Source organism: Gobius niger (genome assembly GCF_951799975.1).
Source record: "Gobius niger genome assembly, chromosome: 23".
Lineage (NCBI taxonomy): Eukaryota > Metazoa > Chordata > Actinopteri > Gobiiformes > Gobiidae > Gobius > Gobius niger.
Window position 1 is genome coordinate 3,803,489 of NC_136874.1, and position 21,004 is coordinate 3,824,492.

At 43.3% G+C, this 21,004-nt stretch overlaps 1 protein-coding gene across 1 annotated transcript in view; it reads left to right on the forward strand.

Moving 5' to 3' along the window:
• The window catches only part of LOC306982205 (partitioning defective 3 homolog B-like), a 164,112-nt gene that overhangs the window by 73,830 nt on the left and 69,278 nt on the right, over window positions 1–21,004 (forward strand). The window contains exon 5 of the mRNA XM_079582065.1: window positions 9,191–9,287. Coding sequence (XP_079438191.1) covers window positions 9,191–9,287 — 97 coding nt within the window. The remainder of the gene's footprint in view (window positions 1–9,190; window positions 9,288–21,004) is intronic.

The following is a 21,004-nucleotide window of genomic DNA, read 5'->3' on the forward strand; positions in this document are numbered from 1 at the left end:
TAGTACACGCGCGATCTTGCGTGTGGCGCAGGTTTTGCTGCGCCACTAGGGAGAGGGCGTTATTTAAGAAAAAGAGGCCGACTGAGGCGCGGTTCATTACAAGCAGCACTCGCGCTGCTCTTCTATGGCAGCCTATGTTCCTCTTTACATCGCGCTGCCTCGTCTTCTTCCTTAGAATCGACGTCAAATTGAAAACAAAAGCGGAATTGCCTTGAAAAGTCTGTTTGAGTGTCGGTTTCGCACCGGTTTACTTTGATACTGTAGATCAACGCACACACAGAGACATAGTTCCTCCAGCGTGTCCTGGGTTTTCCACGAGGCCTTGTCCCAATAGGGAGAGAGGTGCTCCAGGAGGTATCCGGAACAGATGCCCGAGCCACCTCAGCTGCGACTCTACTCCGAGCTCCTCCCGGGTAACTGAGCTCCTCACCCGATCTCGAAGGGTGCGCCCAGCCACCCTGCGAAGGAAACTCATTTCGGCCGCTTGTATTCGTGATCTTGTCCTTTCGGTCATTACCCAAATCTCATGACCATAGGTGAGGGCGGGAACGTAGATCGATCGACCAGCTCCAATTAAATTGTAAATAGTGGTATCTAATATACAATGACTACCAAGGACAAGAAGTATAAACAGTAAACAAACAGCAGTGCAGGTTTACATCATAGTGCAAGTGGTTGATAAAGTGATTTAAATACAGGGATTATGGCACATGTTTCTTTACAGTCTTGACAGCAGTGGATGAAGGACCTGCTCCTTCTTGCCCTGAGTCCAGGGGGCAGCCCAGGACGGAGCTGTTTCTATATAATAATAAGCAGCTCAATTATATCAATACAAGCCGAATAATTATGGCTTAACTAATGCTTACTAATACTTAATGTAAAATCAGCACATCATCAGCAGATTTGACATTTGAGGTCTTTACATCCACATGAACAGGATCCAAAAGTCACAGTCTCGTCTTCCAAACCTTCTACAGCTGCGTTCCCACTTTGTAACGCCATAATCCGTACATCACAGGAGCTCTTTCCCTTCGCCTTCATTAATAAACTCATTTCAAAGCTGGTGAAATGCCGTTTCTACGCGAGGGGGGAAACGACACTCGCGGCGTGTTTTTCTTCCTCCTTCCGCGTAGGGAAGTTGATTAGCTGGAAGTCTAATTCTCGCTCCGGAGTAAAGCGCCTTTTGTGAAACGGAGGATGAAGAGCTGGCAGCTGCTGCGGAGCATAAAGACACATTTTAATTGCGCAGATAGCGGCGGAATTGAAAGGGAATTTGCAGGAATACAAGACAACGATAGCTTAATGTGGCGTCTGTGCGCGAGGAGCTGTTCCTCCGAGGTTTCTCTGAGCTTTGCCAACACAAACACAGAAACAGGAGAGAGAGTTTCAGCGCGTTAACGGGAGGGAGGTTTGTTATGTAACTGCGCTATAGCTTTAGTGTCTATGGGGTTTTCAAGTTGGAGAAGGAACGGGATGAACCGAGACTCTTTATCCGACTGATGAAGATGTTTAACCTCAGCTCGACAGTATAACGCCTCATTTGAAAGCTTAGGCCTTCAAAACTGAGCCTAACTTTTCTGTTGCGTTGATGCTCCTGCATTTTTGTCACAAGTTAGTCACGTTTTTTGGCATCTTTTCGTGTTTTTTGTTTGTTTTTTTTGCCATGTTTCTCTTGCTTTTTTCAGCATTTTTTGTTGTTGTTGCTAATAATTCATGCTTTTAACAACAGATGATTTGGAAAATGGCTAAATCGTAAAATCTAGTCCGCCCCCCAAATGACTTTCTGACGATCTGCTGCTTCACAAAGTTGTGTTTTAAAGAGGGGGTATTATGCTTTTTTCAATCACATAGCACCAGTCTATATCACACTACAATGATGACCAAACCTTCTGTTGGTCTGTAAATGCAGTAAATTAGAATAACTGCCTTGTATAAAATTGCTCTCTCAAAATGGCTGTAGGGAATGTCTTGAAATAGGCCTCTCTTTAAGAACCTCTTACCCTTTCCGACACACAATTCATTTTCTCATAGGAGAGGTGTGGTTTATGATCGTCCATAGTCGTTTATTGTTTATTGGGCACTACGAATGTCTATCACATGTGTCTGCAGTCGCCACAGCCAATCGTATCAGATGACATATCCGCTGTAAACTTTCGAGCAAAAGTATTTAGAGCACTGTCTAAAATTTGATCGAAAGACGGCATCGCGTCTGCTGCTGTCATGTTGGATCCGTAAATAAACTTTTATTTATTTTTTATCCCTAAACCAGTGGTTCTCAACCTTTTGGAGGTTGGGGCGTTCCTAGGAGGACTCAGGCAAACCTATCCCTAAAATGGCCGCCATCAGAGTTTTTACAGATTACTCAAAAATACATGAGGCAACACTTCAGGCATGTTTTTGATGAGGGAATGACAGAATAACATGATGTAAAGCTTGAAAAAGTCCATTTTTGCATAATACCCCCCCTTTAAGAGTTGTCTTTCCCACTTTCTCTGCTCTGAGTGGACCGTTTAACTCCGCCCCTTTCTCTTGAATCTCCATGGAGACGGTTGTCAATCAAAGCAGAGGCATGAAGACGATCTAAAACACTTTTGAAAACTCCATGGCTTTTAAAGAGGTTTTACTTTTGAGAGCAGACGAGGAATATCTAAAAACGAAATAAATAAAGGGTTATGTTTTCTTAATGAACCTAATTGTGGCTATGAAATATTAATGCGCATAATCATCCAAACTGAGTAAAAAAAATATATATAGATATTTTATTTTTGGCCATATCGCCCAGCCCTTCTCGTATGTGACTCTTTTGTTGCCCTTTTGTCACTTTTTTGTTGTATCAGTGTTGCTTTTCTGGCATGTTTTTGGAGGTCGGAGCCAGAACAGAAGGCATGTGTGGCTTAGCTGTGAGTCTTACCCGGATACCTCCTTGTTTGTCCCTTGTTTCCTGTAGCTCCTCGTGTGACGCCTCCACTGTGCTGCAGCTGTGGGGCTCTCGGTGCCTCTTCAGTGTTTCACAAGAAGAAATGTGTCTCATAAGCTGCTGTTTGTTTAGAAAACGCAGCTGTATAGAGAGAGAGGCCATGTTTTTTTTGCCACTTTGTTGTTGAATACAAGTAAGAAAGTACTTGTTACCTGAGCTCAGTGAGTACGGAGTGAATCAGTCACTTTGTTAAACTTTTACACGTGTAACTCTCGTCGTCCTTTTTCCTCCCGACAATAGCGTCTGTAGCCTTTCTTTCTTTCTTTCTTTTTCTTTCTTGCTCTCCTTTTTTCTGAAAACTCTTACATGTTTCCCGGCTCCTTTCATCTCCTCGATCCCTGCCTCCGCGACTACAAAGACTGCCTTCGGGCTAATCAAATTTGACAAGCATAGCCAAGCTTTTTTCCCCCCGCCGCGGGTCAAGCTGGCGGAGGCGCCGTAATCACATGTGACGCCCATCAGGACGCACACACCTGCCATCGGAGAGTAATGAACATGTCCAGGGTAAATTAGGCAAAGAGAGGGAGAGGAGAGTGGAACGAGTGGGTGAGGGAAATGTATGGATAGTAAGCAGGATGCCCATCTCGACTGTGCGTTTGTGGGTCAGTCAGGCTCCTCAAACAAACCACGACGCCCCTGAAATGTGTGAGTTCAGGTCGAGGAGCCTGAACACTGAAGTGTAATGAGCCATAACCGTGAACCGTCAGACTAACGGGCACTGGTTTAAAACTATACGTTTCAAGTCATGTCGTCCATATCTTGAAAGCGAAGGATGAGTCAGGAGCGGACCATATAGGACCACAGTGGACCATAGTGGACCATAGTGGACCATGGTAGCGGACAATAGTGGACAATAGTGGACAATAGTGGAGCATAGTCGACCATAGTGGACCATGGTAGTGGACCATGCTGGACCATAGTGGACAATAGTGGACAATAGTGGACAATAGTGGAAAATAGTGGAATATATGGACCATAGTGGACCATAGTAGTGGACCATAGTGAACAATAGTGGACAATAGTGGACAATAGTGGAAAATAGTGGAATATATGGACCATAGTGGACCATAGTGGACAATAGTGGACAATAGTGGAAAATAGTGGACCACAGTGGACCATAGTGGACCATAGTAGTGGACCATGGTGGACCATAGTGGACAATAGTGGAAAATATGGACCATAGTGGACAATAGTGGAAAATATGGACCATAGTGGACCATGGTAGTGGACCATGCTGGAGCATAGTGGACAATAGTGGACCATAGTGGACAATAGTGGACCATAGTGGACAATAGTGAAGCATAGCAGACCATAGTGGAGCACAGTGGACCATGATAGACCATCGTAGCGGACCATGGTCGGCATAGTGGACCATGGTCGGCATAGTGGACAATAGTGGACCATGGTAAAGCATAGCGGACCACAGCGTACCATGGCGTACCATAGTGAAGCATAGCGGACCATAGTTTGTGGGTAAAGAGGTTAATATTGCTGTGAATCAAAGCCACTGTTTTGCACAAAAGTGAGAATTCTCAAAGTATTTCCTGAGGTTTTCTTGCCCATTAGTGACAGACTCTAAAGCCTCTGTCTCGTCTCCATCTGAACCGCTGACCTCAGACTTGGACAAATCCTGGTTCAGACCCAGAAAGACTTCATTAGTGGACGGCCCCGCTCACACGCCTAAGTCTCTCCTCCCCGTCCCTTTCCTTTCATCAGAAACCCGTCTAAACCTGGGGCAGAACTGGCTGTTTCCCAGTTTACGCTCGCAGGAATCGCCGCCATTTGAATGTGTGTATATTTCCACTAATCCTTGTGTAAATTGGTATGTGGGGCACGCCATGTCTCCCGGTTCTGGCTTGGGATCCCAGTGGTGCAATGTGGGGAAAACGTATGAGTCACGAACAGAGCAATATGCAAAGTGTTCACGGGGACGGCAACAGTGACTTTGGAAAAGGAGAAGTCTGCAGAAAATGTACTGACGCAACCAAACACTTCCACTGCGCTTTAAAGAGACGAGCTGTTGTAGAGGGAGATGTTGCGTAATATCGGTGGGACACAAAAAACTCTGCATTTGAAATATCGAAACATTTGTACCCGTTCTATTGAAACGGTGAAGTTTTCTGGACACACTGAGAAACTTTTGAGGAAGAATGTACAGTTGACAAAGAGATATTTCCGGATTTTTGACATGGGGCCTCATTTCAGAGTTATCCAGAGTGTTTTAATTCATGCAGTTCTTATATTTGAAGAGTTTCGTGGTGCTAGGCTAGTGCAAGGCTAGTGCATTCCTATGGTATCAGCTAGCCTGCATTAAAAACAGTCTGACCCGCTCCACAGAGCACCTGAGACAAATCACTTATAACACCAGACTAAACACATGCGTTTCCAATGACATCACGCATACCGTAAATTCTCTAATACTGGCCTGTATTCCATTAGCGGCCGGGTCTCTAACAGAGGCCGGGTTCGCGGCTGGCGGAGGCAAATTAAAGCCGGTCTCTAAAACAGGCTGTAACTTTGACACAGATTTAGCCACTTTTCAAACCTCCTGTGACTATATTTGGAAACAGGGGGAGAGTTGTGTGACCCTCCAGGTTTTAATAGTGCGCAGGTCAGTCCCACGCCTCAAAATAACTCCTCCCATCAGCGCGAGCGTCTCGTCTTCTCTCGGGTCAGTCTCATGATCGATCACAAACACAAACGCTCCGTCTAAACTCGCCTTTTACACAAGAAAACAACAAATAATCCGGTCCGCGGCAAAAACGAAACAGAAACCTGCAGTGACATTGATGTCAAAGCTCCGCTAACAGCAACGAAACACTTCCTGTTGTCCCGACAAAATAAAAGGCGTCAATGTTCCAGCCGCTGGGAGAGGGTTTGAAATGTTAATTAATAAATTAACCTAATATTTTAGGTGCAAATGGACACAAATCTCGTTTTTCTTTTTCCTGGTCGTCCGTTTGGCTCAAATAGAAATAAAGGCTTGTCTCTAAGTGTGGCCTGGTTCCAATAAAGGCCTGGTCCCAGATGCCCTTGAGTAAATAAAGGCCCCGGCCTCTATTAGAGCATTTACGGTAGTTCTGGCGGCCATTTTGAATACCGAAGAAGAATTATGCAGTACTACAACATGTAACAATTCTGCTTCAGTCCTCAGACCACATTAGCATAAGAGGAAACCGAAAACCTTTCACTGTGATTTTTACAGTTTGTCATGTCAGCAGAGTCTCAGTCTGAGTCAGTGTTTAGGCTGCTCAAGGCGATAGCATGCTACCGGTTAGCAACTGTCAATCAACTCTCAATGGCTTCAACAACATGTGTGGCTCATCATCTGTGAACTAGAGCTGCAACTAACGATTATTTTGTTATTTTTACGAGTAATCGCTTGGCTGTGAATGGTGTAGGAAAATTGTATTATTTCTATTTTTTTTTAATCACAAATAGCTTAAGTGGCGCTGCTTGAAGATGTGTTGATGGAGTAAACTGAAGGGAAATGTTTGTTGGAGGCTCTATTCATGAAATTTACAATGAACAAAATGTACACAGACCCACTATATAATCAAAGTAGGATTTCATCAAAAAATACTACATTGTTATGTCATTTTTGCTCCATTTTAGTCTGTGTGAACCAGAAAACGATTAATCGATTACTAGAATAGTTGTCGACTATTTCAATAATCGATTAGTCGTTTCAGCCCTACTGTGAACACTGAGGAAATACTGCAGTAACATCTCAGCTCTGGCCTCTGTCACATGTCGTATCCGAGGTTTGGAGTGTGGTTCAGGGCTTTCTCTCGGAGAAGTCAGAGCTGAGCTGTTGAAGCTAAATGCTAATCGGTAGCATGCTACCATCTTGACGCAGCTTGAACACTGTTTAGTTAATCACTGGTTTCTTCACATGTGTTTATCTTCTTGAGCAATGATTACTTTGATTTTCATCCTGAGTAGAGATATGTTTCTTACATTAATTCGATTTCGGTATTCAAAATGGCCGCCATAGCAACAAAAGTCACTTGGCATGTTTAAATGTCTGTGTCGAAACTTCTCCAAAACCCGAATCTTCCCTCCGTCTTCCCCGTTCATGATCCATCTCCCGTCTGCTCTCTCTGAATACATCACGTTTGTCAGTGACGGAGGCCGTGCCATAAACAGATAATTACTCTGTTGTATCATCCGAGAGTCGCACGCGCTCAATCACCAACACACGGCTAATCACGGGCCCCGGGATCCGCTAATGGCTTTCTCCACCAGGAAAAGGGGGAAAACACAAACTAATGACTTTCTCTCGAGCTCGATATGGGAAGAAACTGTTCTTGTTTTGTTTTTTGTTTTTTGGCAGACTGAGGGGGTGGTCCCTCTCTTTAACCCCTTAACTCCCACCTGAACCGAGCACATTTTCTCCAGTTTGGCTTTACCCCAGTCCAAAAGCTTCTGGAAAAAAGGTGGGAAAAAGCAACAAAACTCAGACGAAAACAATGATGGAAATGTGACAAAAAAGTCACAAGAAATTGACAAAAATGTGACAAAAAAAATGACAAAAATGTGACAAAAATGTGACAAAAAATGGCAAAAATGTGACAAAAATGTGACAAAAAATGACAAAAATGTGATTAAAAAAATGACAAAAATGTGATAAAAAATACCAAAAAAATGACAAAAATGTGACAAAAAAATGACAAAAATGTGATAAAAAAATTGACAAAAAATGACAAAAATTTGACAAAATTTGACAAAAAAATTACAAAAATTGGACAAAAAAATTACAAAAATTGGACAAAAGAATTACAAAAAATTGACAAAAAATGACAAAAAAACTGCAAAAAAATGATAAAAAAAATGACGAAAAAATGTGACAAAAAATGATTTAAAAAAGTTACAAAAATGAGTTGAATACCCAACAAAAAAATGAAAAAAAATCTGATGACGTGAGGAAAAAGATCGCTTCAGGCGGGAGTTAAGAGGTTAAGAAGGGGGATCGGAGGGTCGGGATCACACTCCTCAGCCTCCCCGGTAAGGTCTACTCCAGGGTGCTGGAGAGGAGGATCCATCCGATAGTCGAACCTTGGATCCAGGAGGAACAATACGGTTTTCGTCCTGTTCGTGGAACACTGGACCAGCTCTACACCCTCCATCGGGTACTCGATGGTTTGTGGGAGTTCGCCCAACCAGTCCACATGTGTTTTGTGGATCTGGAGGAAGTGTTTGTCTCTCGTGGTGCCCTGGTAGTATGGGGTACTCATGTCCATTCCCTGTTTGACCACAGCAGGAGCTTGGTTCGCATTGAGTCAGACCTCTTCCTGGTGCGTGTTGGTCTCCTCAGGGCTGCCCTTTGTCACCGGTTCTGTTCATTACCCTTCATTATGGACAGAATTTGTTGTTCTGTTGGCTTCATCAAATCAGGACCTTGTGTGAAGAGGCCGGGATGAGGATCAGCTCCTCCAAATCCGAGGCAATGGATAAAGATGGCTTCCCTTCTTCAGGTCGGTGGGGAGTCCTTGCCTCAAGTGGAGGAGTTCAAGGATCTCGGGGTCTTGTTCACGAGTGAGGGACGGATATACCGATCGATCTACGTTCCCACCCTCACCTATGGTCCAAAAACCTCTTGACCTCTTTTTGTTTACAGCCTATGATGCCTCATTTGAAAGCTGTGGCCTTGTAGTTTCTGGCAATATGATAATTTTCCTCATTTTCACCTTGTTTTTCTCCTCATTTAGTATTACTCCAAGTCTTTTTTCGTGAAATCAATGTCGACTATCTTGTTATTCTCGCCTCCCATGGACGGACTCACGTTTCCTCTCACACTGGTCGGACTTTGGAAAACCATTCGAGAAACACCATTCTCCTCTCGTGAAACAGTGTCTGGTTTGAGATTCGAAGCCGAGTTTTCTGCTGATTTCTCCTGTGTCGGCTCAGTCACCTTCCCCTTGTCACAAATCCTGTTATACCACCTCTCTCCGCCGCCATCACCGAGCTGTCAGCCTGTGATAAGAGTCTTGTTTTTCCAGAAAGTTTCAAGCTTTTGACAGAAACGGTTTTACTTTCAGCCATTCTTTTTAAGTATGTAGTCAGTAATATCTAGAATACTCAAACGTTACAGATTTATCCATCTTCCAGGACCTTTTAACAAATGTACAAAGGTCCATAGTGCAAGAACTGTGCTAAAATGAATCTTTAGCAGCGTTTTTAAACTTTAATGTTCTGTTTTGTGTTTCCCAGTGGACTGAGGAGGGACCACCAGGCGGCCAGGGCGGTCCCGGCGTATGAAGATCTCGACGCCGCCAGACGCAGAGTCCTGGAGTTTGACCCCAACAGAGTAAGAACCATGTTTTTATTTCATCTTCTCTATTCTCTACATCAGCTTTTCACAAAGTCTGGAGCGCTGTGTAAGGGATAATGTATAGAACGCTGGTCATTATCGGGAAAATAAGCACCGACAGGGCGAACCATTGAGGGCCAATTTTCATCTTTGCCAGAACACCAGGGGCCGAACCTCACCATTGTAGCCGAAAGTAAAGAACTTTGTTTTACATCAGTGGTTCTCAAGTGGCTTTGGGACCCAACATGACAATCCGCGCCCCAAACAAAACTGTAATTTGTCATATATCGTATTGTATTTTCCACGTTTCCAAGTTTTTGTTGGACAAGACTGAAATTATGATCAAAACAACCCTATAACAAACTGTGTGTGTTCCCATGCAGTTTCAGATGGATAATATTGAATAAAAGTTCCCTTTAGACTCGCGACCCATTGAAAATATGACCAAGTGGGACGTTCTGCTAGGACATCTAAAATCCTGACACGATTTCTCTAATTTTTAGGGTACTTTAACAGGTATTTGAGCTCTTATTCGCATAATAATATTTCTCAAAATTAACCTGGGGGCCAGAGGTTCTGTGCGGGAGAGCCAGAGGTGGCCCCCGGGCCTGACGTTGCCTACCCCTGCTCTACGCCTTTGTGTGATTTATACAAGATTTTCCCTGCTGTACCTCCACTTTTGTGTTTTTTGTGATTGAATAACAAGTAAAAGCTCCCAAGAAAGGAGTAAATATTTCATTTTTACCTGACATGAGAGATCTCCATTCAGATTCTGTATCCACTTCAGTAATTATTCACCTTTTAGCACGAAATACTGACAAATATAACCTCTGAACCGGGCCCTGAACCCCCCCCACCTCCCTCCTCGTCCATGGGAACCCGATTCCAGATCAAAGCGTGATTTTCCGCATCCTTGGCTGCGCTATTAAAAAAGTCCCGGCGATAAACGCGTATGGATTCCCACGCCGGAGGTAAATGAGATGATTCCTGCGAGCGGATCGATGCGAACACAGACACGTGGGAGTTCAGGAGGTTCGGTGGAGTCTTGGAGGAACGATCTCTCCTCAGCATGTTCTCACAAGTTCTCTCATCTAAATTTATTTCCTCCCGTCTTTAAACCCCCTGTTGTTTCTCACTTTATTATGTTTTCACAGTTATTTTGTCGCCATTAGGTTGTTGTGTCTCTTTACCTGGAGAGGCTTTTCTTTCTTCAAAATTCAAATAAGCTGTTTGTCTTTTGTAAGCCCTAAATTAAAAAACACATTTTACTCCAACCAGTTACTTCTCCTCCCTCAGCGTGTGGCCAGAAGTTTTCTCTCATCAAACTTTCCATGTTTTTTTCTCCGCCGGTTCCTCTTAAAGCCCCCGCTGTTTCTCACTTGATTATTTCTTCACAGTTACTTTGTCGCCGCCATCTTGTTTTTTTTTCTTTGCCTCCTCAGACCCGGCTTCTTTTTTTTGACTGTTTCGGATCCCGCTCGGGGCCTCGGGTGTTTCATTATCGCGCCCTCGGGGGGACCGCGCCTCCACGCTGAAGCATTCTGGGTAGAAATAGAAAGATAGGCAGGTTGTAACTGTCGTAACCGAGGCGCTCGGGCCCTTTCGCTGCTGACATCATCAGTGACGTCATCTGGAGGCAGGAAGTGATCGAGAGAAATGAGATTTAACTAAAACTTGTGATTATAAGTGTAAAAATGTGGTCCTGTTGTGGCTTTAGGTTCAAGAACAAGAGGAATGACATTTACATTTTGGTCATTTTTTTTGTCACATTTTTGTAATTTTTTTGTCAATTTTTTTTATCAAATTTTGGTCATTTTTTCGTCAATTTTTCATCCATTTTTTATCACTTTTTTGTCAAATTTTTGTCACTTTTTTCCCCCCGTCAATTTATGAATTTTTCGGTCATTTTTTGTCACATTTTTGTCATTTTTTCGTCAATTTTTCATAAATTTTTTATCACTTTTTTGTCATTTTTTTGGTCAAATTTTTATCCATTTTTTTTCATTTTTTCGTCAATTTTTTATCAAACTTTTGTCATTTTTTGTCAGATTTTGTAACTGTCGGAGCAGGTTTAGAACCGAGGCGCTCATTTTTCTTTGTCACATTTTTGTAATTTTTAGTAAATTTTTTATCACATTTTTATCACATTTTGTCACATTTTGTCACATTTTTGTCAATTTTTTTTTTTCATTTTTTCGTCAATTTTTTGTATCAATTTTTTGTCATTTTTTGTTGAATTTTGTAACTGTCGGAGCAGGTTTAGCACCGAGGCGCTCATTTTTTGTCACATTTTTGTAATTTTTCTGTCAAATTTTTATCACATTTTTTGTATTTTTTTTGTCACATTTTGTCACTTTTTTATTTTTTCGTCAATTTTTTCTCATATTTTTGTCATATTTTGTCACATTTTTGTTTTGTTTTTTTGTCATTTTTTGTCACATTTTTGCCATTTTTTCGTCAATTTTTCATCCATTTTTTATCAATTTAAAAAAAAATCTTTTTTAATTTTTTGTCACTTTTGTTTTTTTTTCGTCAATTTTTTTAATCAGTTTTTTGTCATCTTTTGTTGAATTTTGTAACTGTCGGAGCAGGCACCGAGGCGCTCATTTTTTGTCACATTTTAGTATTTTTTTTGTCAAATTTTTATCACATTTTTGTCATTTTTCCGTCATTTTTTTGTCAATTTCTTGTGACATTTTTGCCACTTTTTCATCAATTTTTCATCACTTTTTTGTCAATGTTTTCTCACTTTTTTGTCACATTTCCATCATTGTTTTCGTCTCCGTTTTGTTGCTATTTTCACAGCTTTTTTCCTTTTTCTTTGGACTGGGGTAAAGCCAAGCTGGAGAAAATGTGCTCAGTTCAGGTGGGAGTTAAGGGGCCATAAATGGATGAAGTCTTTAATGGTCCTCTCACATTTCTTTAGAACCATTAAAATCTTGACGGAAATTAAATGTAATATTCAAATTTGGCATTTCCAAAAGGTCTGAAGTTACCGACTGTCATCTCAAAAGCCTTGTACATTTGAAGTTTAGTGTCTCTTTAATTCATCCCATCAGAATTCAAAGCCATTACCTCTTGACTGACGCCGTGTTATTTTAAATCTGAACTCCCCGAATAGGTCAGCGGTTTCCCCGTGTCGTGTTTGAAAGTGGAAGCTTGTTCTTTCGGAGCGTAATTGGCCGTGGAGTCGCGTCACCGAAGCTCATCATTACGGCGAACAAGAGCCGGGACCGAGATATAATCGCACGCCTGACCTATCACACAGATTAAAGGGACTGAAGTGACAGAACAAAGACCTGGAGGTTTGGTTTAGTCTGGGTTTAGTCCAGAGACCGACCGGATTAAGACTCAAAAGTCCCAACACACAAAAGAGTTTGATCAGAAGGATTTAACCCCTTAACCCCCACCTGAACCTGCCACCTTTTCTCCAGTTTGGCTTTACTCAAGTATAATACATGGAGTTTGCAGGTTCTCCCCGTGTCTGCGTAGGTTTCCTCCAGTTTCCCCACCTCTAAAAACATGTACAATAGGCCAGGATGAATGAGAGTGCGTTTGAGAGTGCGCATCAGGTCTGGGCTCATCCTACACATTAGGACATGGCTGGAACATGTAGGGGGAGGAAAATACTTAATTTTAACATTTTTAAACTCCCTATTGTCCCTTTAAAGTCTTCAATCCGAGAACCAGGCTGTTTAAACGCACACGCCGTAACAAGAGATCGAGAACACGCGTGTTTCAAAACGTGTCAACAATGTTGTCGTTGAAAATTGACTTGAAACTGAGGTATTTAGGCAATTGCCTCTTAACATAAGGTTAGTGTCTGTCCAGAGAGTAGAGAGGAGGGAGGAGGAGAGAAGAGAGATGAGGAGAGAGGAGAGAAGAGAGAGAGAAGGAGAGAAGAGAGAGAGAAGGAGAGGAGGAGAGAGAAGAGAGATGAGGAGAGAAGAAGAAGAGAGAGAGAGAGAAGGAGACGACATGAGGAGAGAGAAGGGGAGAAGAGAGAGAGAGGAGAGAAGAAGAGAAAGGAGGAAAGAAGAAGAGAAAGGAGGAGACATGAGGAGAGAGAAGGAGAGAAGAGAGAGGAGGAGAGAGGAGGAGAGAGGAGGGAGAAGGAGGGAGAAGGAGAGAAGAGAGAGGAGGAGAGAGGAGGAGAGAAGAGAGATGAGGAGACATGAGGAGAGAGAAGAGAAGAGAGATGAGGAGACATGAGGAGAGAGGAGGGAGAAGGAGGGAGAAGGAGAGAAGAGAGGAGGAGAGAGGAGGGAGAAGGAGGGAGAAGGAGAGAAGAGAGATGAGGAGACATGAGGAGAGAGGAGAGAACAGAGATGAGGAGAGAGGATTAGAGAAGAAGAAGAGAGAGAGGAGGAGATAAGAAGAGAAGAAGAGATGAAGAGACAGGAGGAGAGGGAGTTAATCAGAAAGGAGAGAAGAGAAAGAAAACTTTTTTTTGATCAAAACTAGCCTCTGTTTAGCTTAGATTTCTCAGGAACCGAGACACATAGAATTAAACTGTTTCTACCTACGGAGAGCTGAGAGTCTCAGCTTTCAAACGAGCCACAGCACGTGTCCATAGCTACAACGCAGAATACGCTGTGGCGCTACAAATATCAAGAAAAATGGTCTGGATTGTTGACACTTTACAGCTAAAACAGCGCAGCCTCAATGTGTTAAAGAATCAAGAGGTGGTTTTGTACTTTTTCAACACAAACACAGATTTAGTGCAAACTCTTTTTTGAAGATTTAATTTGAACTCAAAGGTGAAGCGATTCCTCCACACACAACCACAACAAAACACACACAATGAGGCAGCAGAACAGGGGGGGGGGCTTTTCTATCTCCTGATCCGGGCTGTTATTTACGTTGGCGCGGGGTGAGCTCAGGTTGGCGCAGATCGCGTTTCAAAGCACTCCAGAGCCGGAGCGGTGATCCTCGTCCTTGAGAGGCAGAAAGAAAGAAAGAAAGAAAGGGAAAAAAGCGAGTCTCCTAAGCGTTTGGAGGCCGCGGCGATATCGAGGCTTTCAAAAGAGCAGCCATGTTGAGGGAGAGAAAGATTGTAAAAAGCGTGAATGGAGCGAGGTCAAAGCGAGCGGCGAGACTCGGAGTGGCTGATTCAGAAGCTTTGTGAGAGCGAGTGTGTTTACAGATGGAAACAAAATGGACTCTTGTTACGGTGAGGTTTTGTTTGTGCGTGATTGTGGCCTTAAAGCCGATCTTTGGGCACTTTGGGTACTTGTGGAAAAGGCTCAATGTCACGTTAACCATGATGAAAACAAAATATAAATGCAGACGACGCTTCCAGATTCCAGATCATTTAAGCGGCAAAATTCAGGAAACACTTACTTTCCCATTTCTGCAGTTGAAGAAGAAGAAGAAGAGAACATAGTGAATAGAACCTCCATGATTTTAGACATGAATCCTGTAAAATAACATGGAGATAACAGATTTTAGCTACCTGTACACGTCAGTAGTTGGCACAGGAAGGAGTGGAAGAAGGAGAAGTGGAAGAGGAGGAAGTGGAAGAAGAAGAAGAGGAAGAAGAGGAAGGAGGAGAAGAGGAAAGAGAAGTGGAAGAGGAGGAAATGGAAGGAGAAAAAGAGGAAAAAGTGGTAGAAGTGTGAGAAGAATAAGAGGAACAAGTGAAAGAAGAAGATGATGAGGAAGAAGTGGAAGTAAAAAATGAGGAAAAAGATGGAAGACATAGAATGATAAGATGAAGTGAAAAAAGAGGCAGAAGTGGGAGTAGAAGAAGAGGAAGAAGTGGAAGCAAAAAAGGAGGAGGAAGGAGGAGGAGAGGAAGAAGTGGAAGAAGGAGAGGAAAAAGAAGAAATGGAAGGCGTAGAATGAGAAGAGGAAGAAGTGAAAAAAGAGGCAGAAGAAGTGAAAGGAGAGGAAGAAGTGGAGGAAGGGGAGGAAAAAGAAGAAATGGAAGACGTAGAATGGGAAGAGGGAAGAAGAGGGAGAAGTGGAAGGAGAAGAGGAAAAAGTAGTGGGAGAGGAGATGAAGTGGGAGTAGGAGAAGAGGAAGTGGAAGAAGAAGAAGAGGAAGAAGTGAAAAGAAGTGAAAGAAGGAGGAGAGGAACAAGTGGAAGGAGAAGATGAGGAAGAAGTGGAAGCAAAAAAGGAGGGAGGAGAGGAAAAAGAAGAAATGGAAGACGTAGAATGAGAAGAGGAAGAAGTGGAAAAAGAGGCAGAAGAAGTGTGAGAAGAAGAGGAAGAAGTGAAAGAAGTGGAAGAAGGAGGAGAAGGAGAAGAAGAGGAAGATGAGGAAGTAGTGGAAGCAAAAAAGGAGGGAGAGGAAGAGGAAGTGGAAGAAGAGGCAGAATAAGTAGAAGTGGAAGAAGGAGGAGAGGAACAAGTGAAAGAAGGAGAAGATGAGGAAGAAGTGGAAGCAAAAAAGAAGAAAGAAGAAAAAGAAGAAATGGAAGACATAGAATGAGAAGAGGAAGAAGTGAAAAAAGAGGTAGAAGTGGGAGAAGAAGAAGAGGAAGAAGTGAAAGAAGTGGAAGAAGGAGGAGAGGAAGATGAGGAAGAAGTGGGAGAAGGAGAAGATGAGGAAGTAGTGGAAGCAAAAAAGGAGGAAGGAGAGGAAGAATTGGGAGGAGAGGAAAAAGAAGAAATGGAAGACGTAGAATGAGAAGAGGAAGATGTGAATAAAGAGGCAGAAGAAGTGGGAGAAGAAGTGAAAGAAGTGGAAAAAAGGAGAAGAGGAAGATGAGGAAGAAGTGGAAGCAAAAAAGGAGGAAGTGGAAGGAGAAGGAGAGAAAGAAGTGGGAGAAGGAGAGGAAAAAGAAGAAATGGAAGATGTAGAATGAAGTGGAAGATGTGAAAATAGAGGCAGAAGAAGTGGGAGAAGAAGAAGAGGAAGAAGTGAAAAGTGGAAGAAGGAGGAGAGGAAAAGTGGAAGAGGAAGGTAAGGCAAGGCAAGTTTATTTGTAGAGCACAATTCATACAAAAGGCAATTCAAAGTGCTTCACAGTTGCATAAATACAAGAAAACAAATACGATCAACAAAAACATCAACATAGAATTAATCAATTACAGTAAGAGGCAAGAGCGTAGATAACATACTTTCAGTTATTTGCATTTTTAAGTCTTGTTTTGACTCGCTCTGTCTTGAGCACTATTTTTCTTGCTCGTTCACACAAAGTTACCTAACCTCTGTTTTGTCGCTCCTTCTCCTCTGGACATCAATATAAAATTAATCAATTACAGTAAAAGGCAAGAGTGTAGATAAAATACTTTCAGTCATATGCACGGGCAAACAGAACTGTTTTCAGCCTGGATTTGAACATTGTCAGAGTTGAGGCCTGTCTCACATCCTCGTGAAGACTGTTCCAGATTTTAGCTGCATGAAACTGAAACACAGCCTCACCGTGTTTATTATTGGAAGAAGGAGAGGAAGAAGTGGAAGAAGAGGCAGAAGAAGAAATGGAAGACGTAGAATGAGAAGAGAAAGACGTGAAAGAAGTGGAAGAAGGAGAGGAAGAAGTGGAAGAAGTGGAAGCAAAAAAGGAGGAGGAAGGGGAGGAAAAAGAAGAAATGGAAGACGTAGAATGAGAAGAGGGAGAAGAAGAAGTGGGAGAAGAAGAGGAGGAAGTGGAAGGAGAAGAGTTCAACCTGATTACCTTCGCACAATCTTCCATTCTCTAACCTGACCAGTTTCCAGTGTGCATCTGTTTCAACATCATCTTCTCTTAAAACCCCCTTTCATTTTATTTCCTTCAAACCAAATCCTCCTGATTCGCCGCAGACATAATAAAGTGAATATTGTTTCAGCGTGCGGTATCGCGGTACGAAGCCTAATCACCCCCGATGACGAACCACTCGGCGGCCTCTTCCTTCAGGACTATGTGGCCTCGCACTTTCTTCATTTATTTACATGTTTGTTCAGTCACATGAGCGCGATCTGTCTCCGCTCCCTCATTATCCAGGAAGTCATAAACCACAGCAACACGCCGCCGCCGCCGCCTCGCCCGCCTCGCCGCCGCAGCTGTTATTCCCTGTCGCTAATGTTGCGTTGGTCGACATAAATCACGCTGATGATATTTTAATGTCACCACTTCCTCGGGCTCCTCTTTCCCCCCCCCCCCCCTGCTCCACACTTCATAAATAAAGGCGCACATCATTAAGTAAACATGCGCGTGGCCTCAGTGGCCTGTCCCGTTGATAGATGGGTGTCCCCCGCCACACTCGCAGCACTGGGGGGTACGTGCCCGCGGGCCAGAGGGGCCTCCTATAGATCTGTGCCCACACTGGAGGAATACATTTGGACAGTCTCGCCAAAGGAAACAACGGGGAGTTCTTTTTTGTCTACGGGTCATTTTGCTGTGAAAGCTGTTTTTTTGGTGATGATTTCAAATAGTTCTTGATACTTGTGTTGTGTTGGTTAGAGAATGATTTGTCGGACAATGCAACCAATGCCTTTTAAAAGCGATAAAACGTGTCCATGTGAGCAACGTTTTGGCTGTGCTGCCTTCCTGGAGGAAAGATAACAACAATAGGCCTCATTCATGAACATCTTCTAAACAAACTTCTTGAAATCCGTTCTTACCAATCCTGTGTCAGGAAACTGCGCCAGATTCACGACACGTTCTTGAAGGAACAGGCCACCGTTTTTCCATACAGTGATATGTTCTTAACAAGTTTGAGTTTATTTGACATATGCATCAAGTACAGGGTACCAAAAGCAATGAAAAAAGAGTTTAGCCCTGGCGCTCTCTCTGCTGAACAAGGAACTATATACACCGTAAATTATCTAATACTGGCCTGTATTCCATTAGCAGCCGGGTCTCTGACAGTGGCCGGGTCTCTGACAAAGGCCGGGTTCGCGGCTGGCGGAGGCAAATTAAAGCCGGTCTCTAAAACAGGCCGGGGCTTTTATTAGAAACTATAGCGGTAGAAATATTCCCCATGTTAGGAATTTGTCTCATACTCGTGTAAATGAAAACTCACGTGCAGGAAGTAAACAAACGGGAACCCGGGCCGAGGGGGGACGCTGCGGAGGAGCTGATCCGAGCGTAACTTTGACACAGATTTAGCCACTTTTCAAACCTCCTGTGACTATATTTGGAAACGGGGCAAACAACAAATGTTTGTGACCCTCCAGGGTTTTAATAAAGTCACCATCGCGTCTTCAAAGCACGTCCAGCTGCTCCGTGTGCAGGTCAGTCCCACGCCTCAAAATAACTCGAAACAGAAACCTGCAGTGACACTGATGTCAAAGCTCCGCTAACAGCAACAAAACACTTCCTGTTGTCCCGACAAAATAAAAGGTGTCAATGTTCCAGCCGCTGGGAGAGGGTTTGAAATGTTAATCAATAAATGAACCTAATATTTTAGGTGCAAATGGACACAAAAGTTGTTTTTCTTCGTTTCTTCGTTTTCCTTAGACGGCCTTAAGAACAAATGTGTGCGTCAGAATGTGCTGTGAACGTTGGTGAATGAGACCCAGTGTTCTCTTTGCAAGTTAGTGCAGGCTCGCAATAAACAAACCCACACAGTAGAGTAATAAGGCTACAGCAACATGAGGCCAATGTAGATAATAATAAATAATAAGAAACCATCTCTATACTATTGCCACACAGGCTAGAGTTAGGGTTAAGGGCAGCACACACTACACAACTTTTATGCCCGATTTTGCTCTAATTCTCAGTCGTGCCGAGTCTAATCGAGTCGCGTCTAGTCGAAGGCGGCACACGGAGTCAGGTCTCATGGTGTGGGGGGTCACAACTGGACTGACGTTCGAATCATGTAGTGTGGGCGGCAGAAGGACGCGACTAGACTCCAGTCGTAAGAAATCAAACATGTTTGGGTGATTTTACCGTCCCAAATGTGAATGACAGAGATATAAAGACAGAAAAACACCGCCGCGCCTCCTTTTCTTCACTTCTCTGTTAAACCAGCGGCACAAACAACTCATTTCATGGCCACAGCCCCACACACGAAACAGCACAACTTTATATCACCAAAAGTTCACGACAACCACCTTTTCCAGCTACACTTCAACCACGAACAGAGTTTAGCGGCACTTACTGTGTTTGGAGACGAACTGTTTAGCTTCACCTCCATCTCTGGGCTGAGGTCCATCTCCTTTTCTTATTAAATCCACTGAAATACGTCCCGCTTCTTCCTGTCGCCAACTTTTATCTCCATTTGACAGAACTATAGCCAAGTTGAAGCTTCGTAGTAGCAGTAAGCTAGCGCTGCGGTGTTGTGACATTGTTGACACCGTTGACCAATCGGGACACACACGTTATCCCACACTCACAAACACAGGCCTGTCTTTGCGGATTTGGGGTCAGTTTTGGAAGCCGTAGAGACGACAGACGCGCTGTGTTATAAAACATCAGCTGTTTGTCAGAATCATGTAGTGTGTTCGCTCTTACGATTCTCAGTCGTTAAGTGTGACCCCCCAGACGTTCGAAAATCGCACTGAATCTAGTCGTGTAGTGTGGACCCCCCATTCTATATAAAATCGTTTAAGACTAGAAAAATCGTGTAGTGTGTGCTGACCTTTAGATAAGGAATACTACTGTAGACCTTGGTAGTACCTGGATGTGAGGTATCCGAGATATCCCTTTCAATTCTTTTTAGAGGCACTTGATTTACAACACTGGTTCCTGAACAATACTTTTTTTGTTACCTATACCACATTCATTGAAGGTTCTTGAGTCGTCTTCTGGACTCTGTAGTTGAAGTGTCGAACGTTTCCTCTTTCATCCTTGAAGGGCCTGGGAAAAGCTGCTTCAAAAACATGTTGAGAGAGAGTTTGATGTGTTTTGATTTAGTTTTACGTGCTGTTGTTGACCTGGGGATTTCCATTGTCCTCGTCACTGTTTTTGGATCCTGAAGTAATTGTCGGATGAAAAGTCTAGATTCTTGTGGGGAGTTGTTTTCTTCTTTAATCGCTCTGATCTTGGACTAAATGAGAAGAATCGAGGCATTATCGTGGACTGTTGTGAACAGGATGACACGCGACTACATTTTGTTATTTTTCCACTTCCATAACTTGTACTTTCTGATTGAAGACGAACCAACTGTCCACAGTGTTTGCCAAAAAAAAAAAAAAATATTGAATGAAAGAGTGTCTTTTTTAAAGCGCAGCAGTGGGTCCCAGGTGCCAGAGCCGCGCATAAATAAATGACAAACTGGATTTTCAGCTCGACAGGCAGAAAAACAGGCTCAAAGGGAGGACCACACGACTTTCCGGGGGAGATTTTCCACCACAGATACTTTAAAGTGGAGGGAATGTGGACGTTTTGACCATGGAAATGTAATCCTATCATGGACGGACGTCATTTCCCAACGCTCCAGTAATCTTTTACCCGCTATATGTCGAGTCAGGAGTGTCAGCTGGAAATCTATGTGTTGCTTTTAACGAAATGAGAGACGAGAAGCGGCCGCTTGACGTCAGCGAGGCCGTATATTCAAACGCAGTCCATCCGTCAATCACACGTCTCCAGAGCAGAGCCCACACTCGCCATCAGAGCCCACACTCACCATCAGAGCCCATTCTCTCCATCAGAGAACATACTCGCCATCAGAGCCCACACTCGCCATCAGAGCCCATACTCTCCATCAGAGCCCATACTCGGCATCAGAGAACATACTCGGCATCAGAGCTCACACTCGCCATCAGAGAACATACTCGCCATCAGAGCTAGGGCTAAACGATTAATCGCATTTGAGATTTTATCGCGATATTACACAAC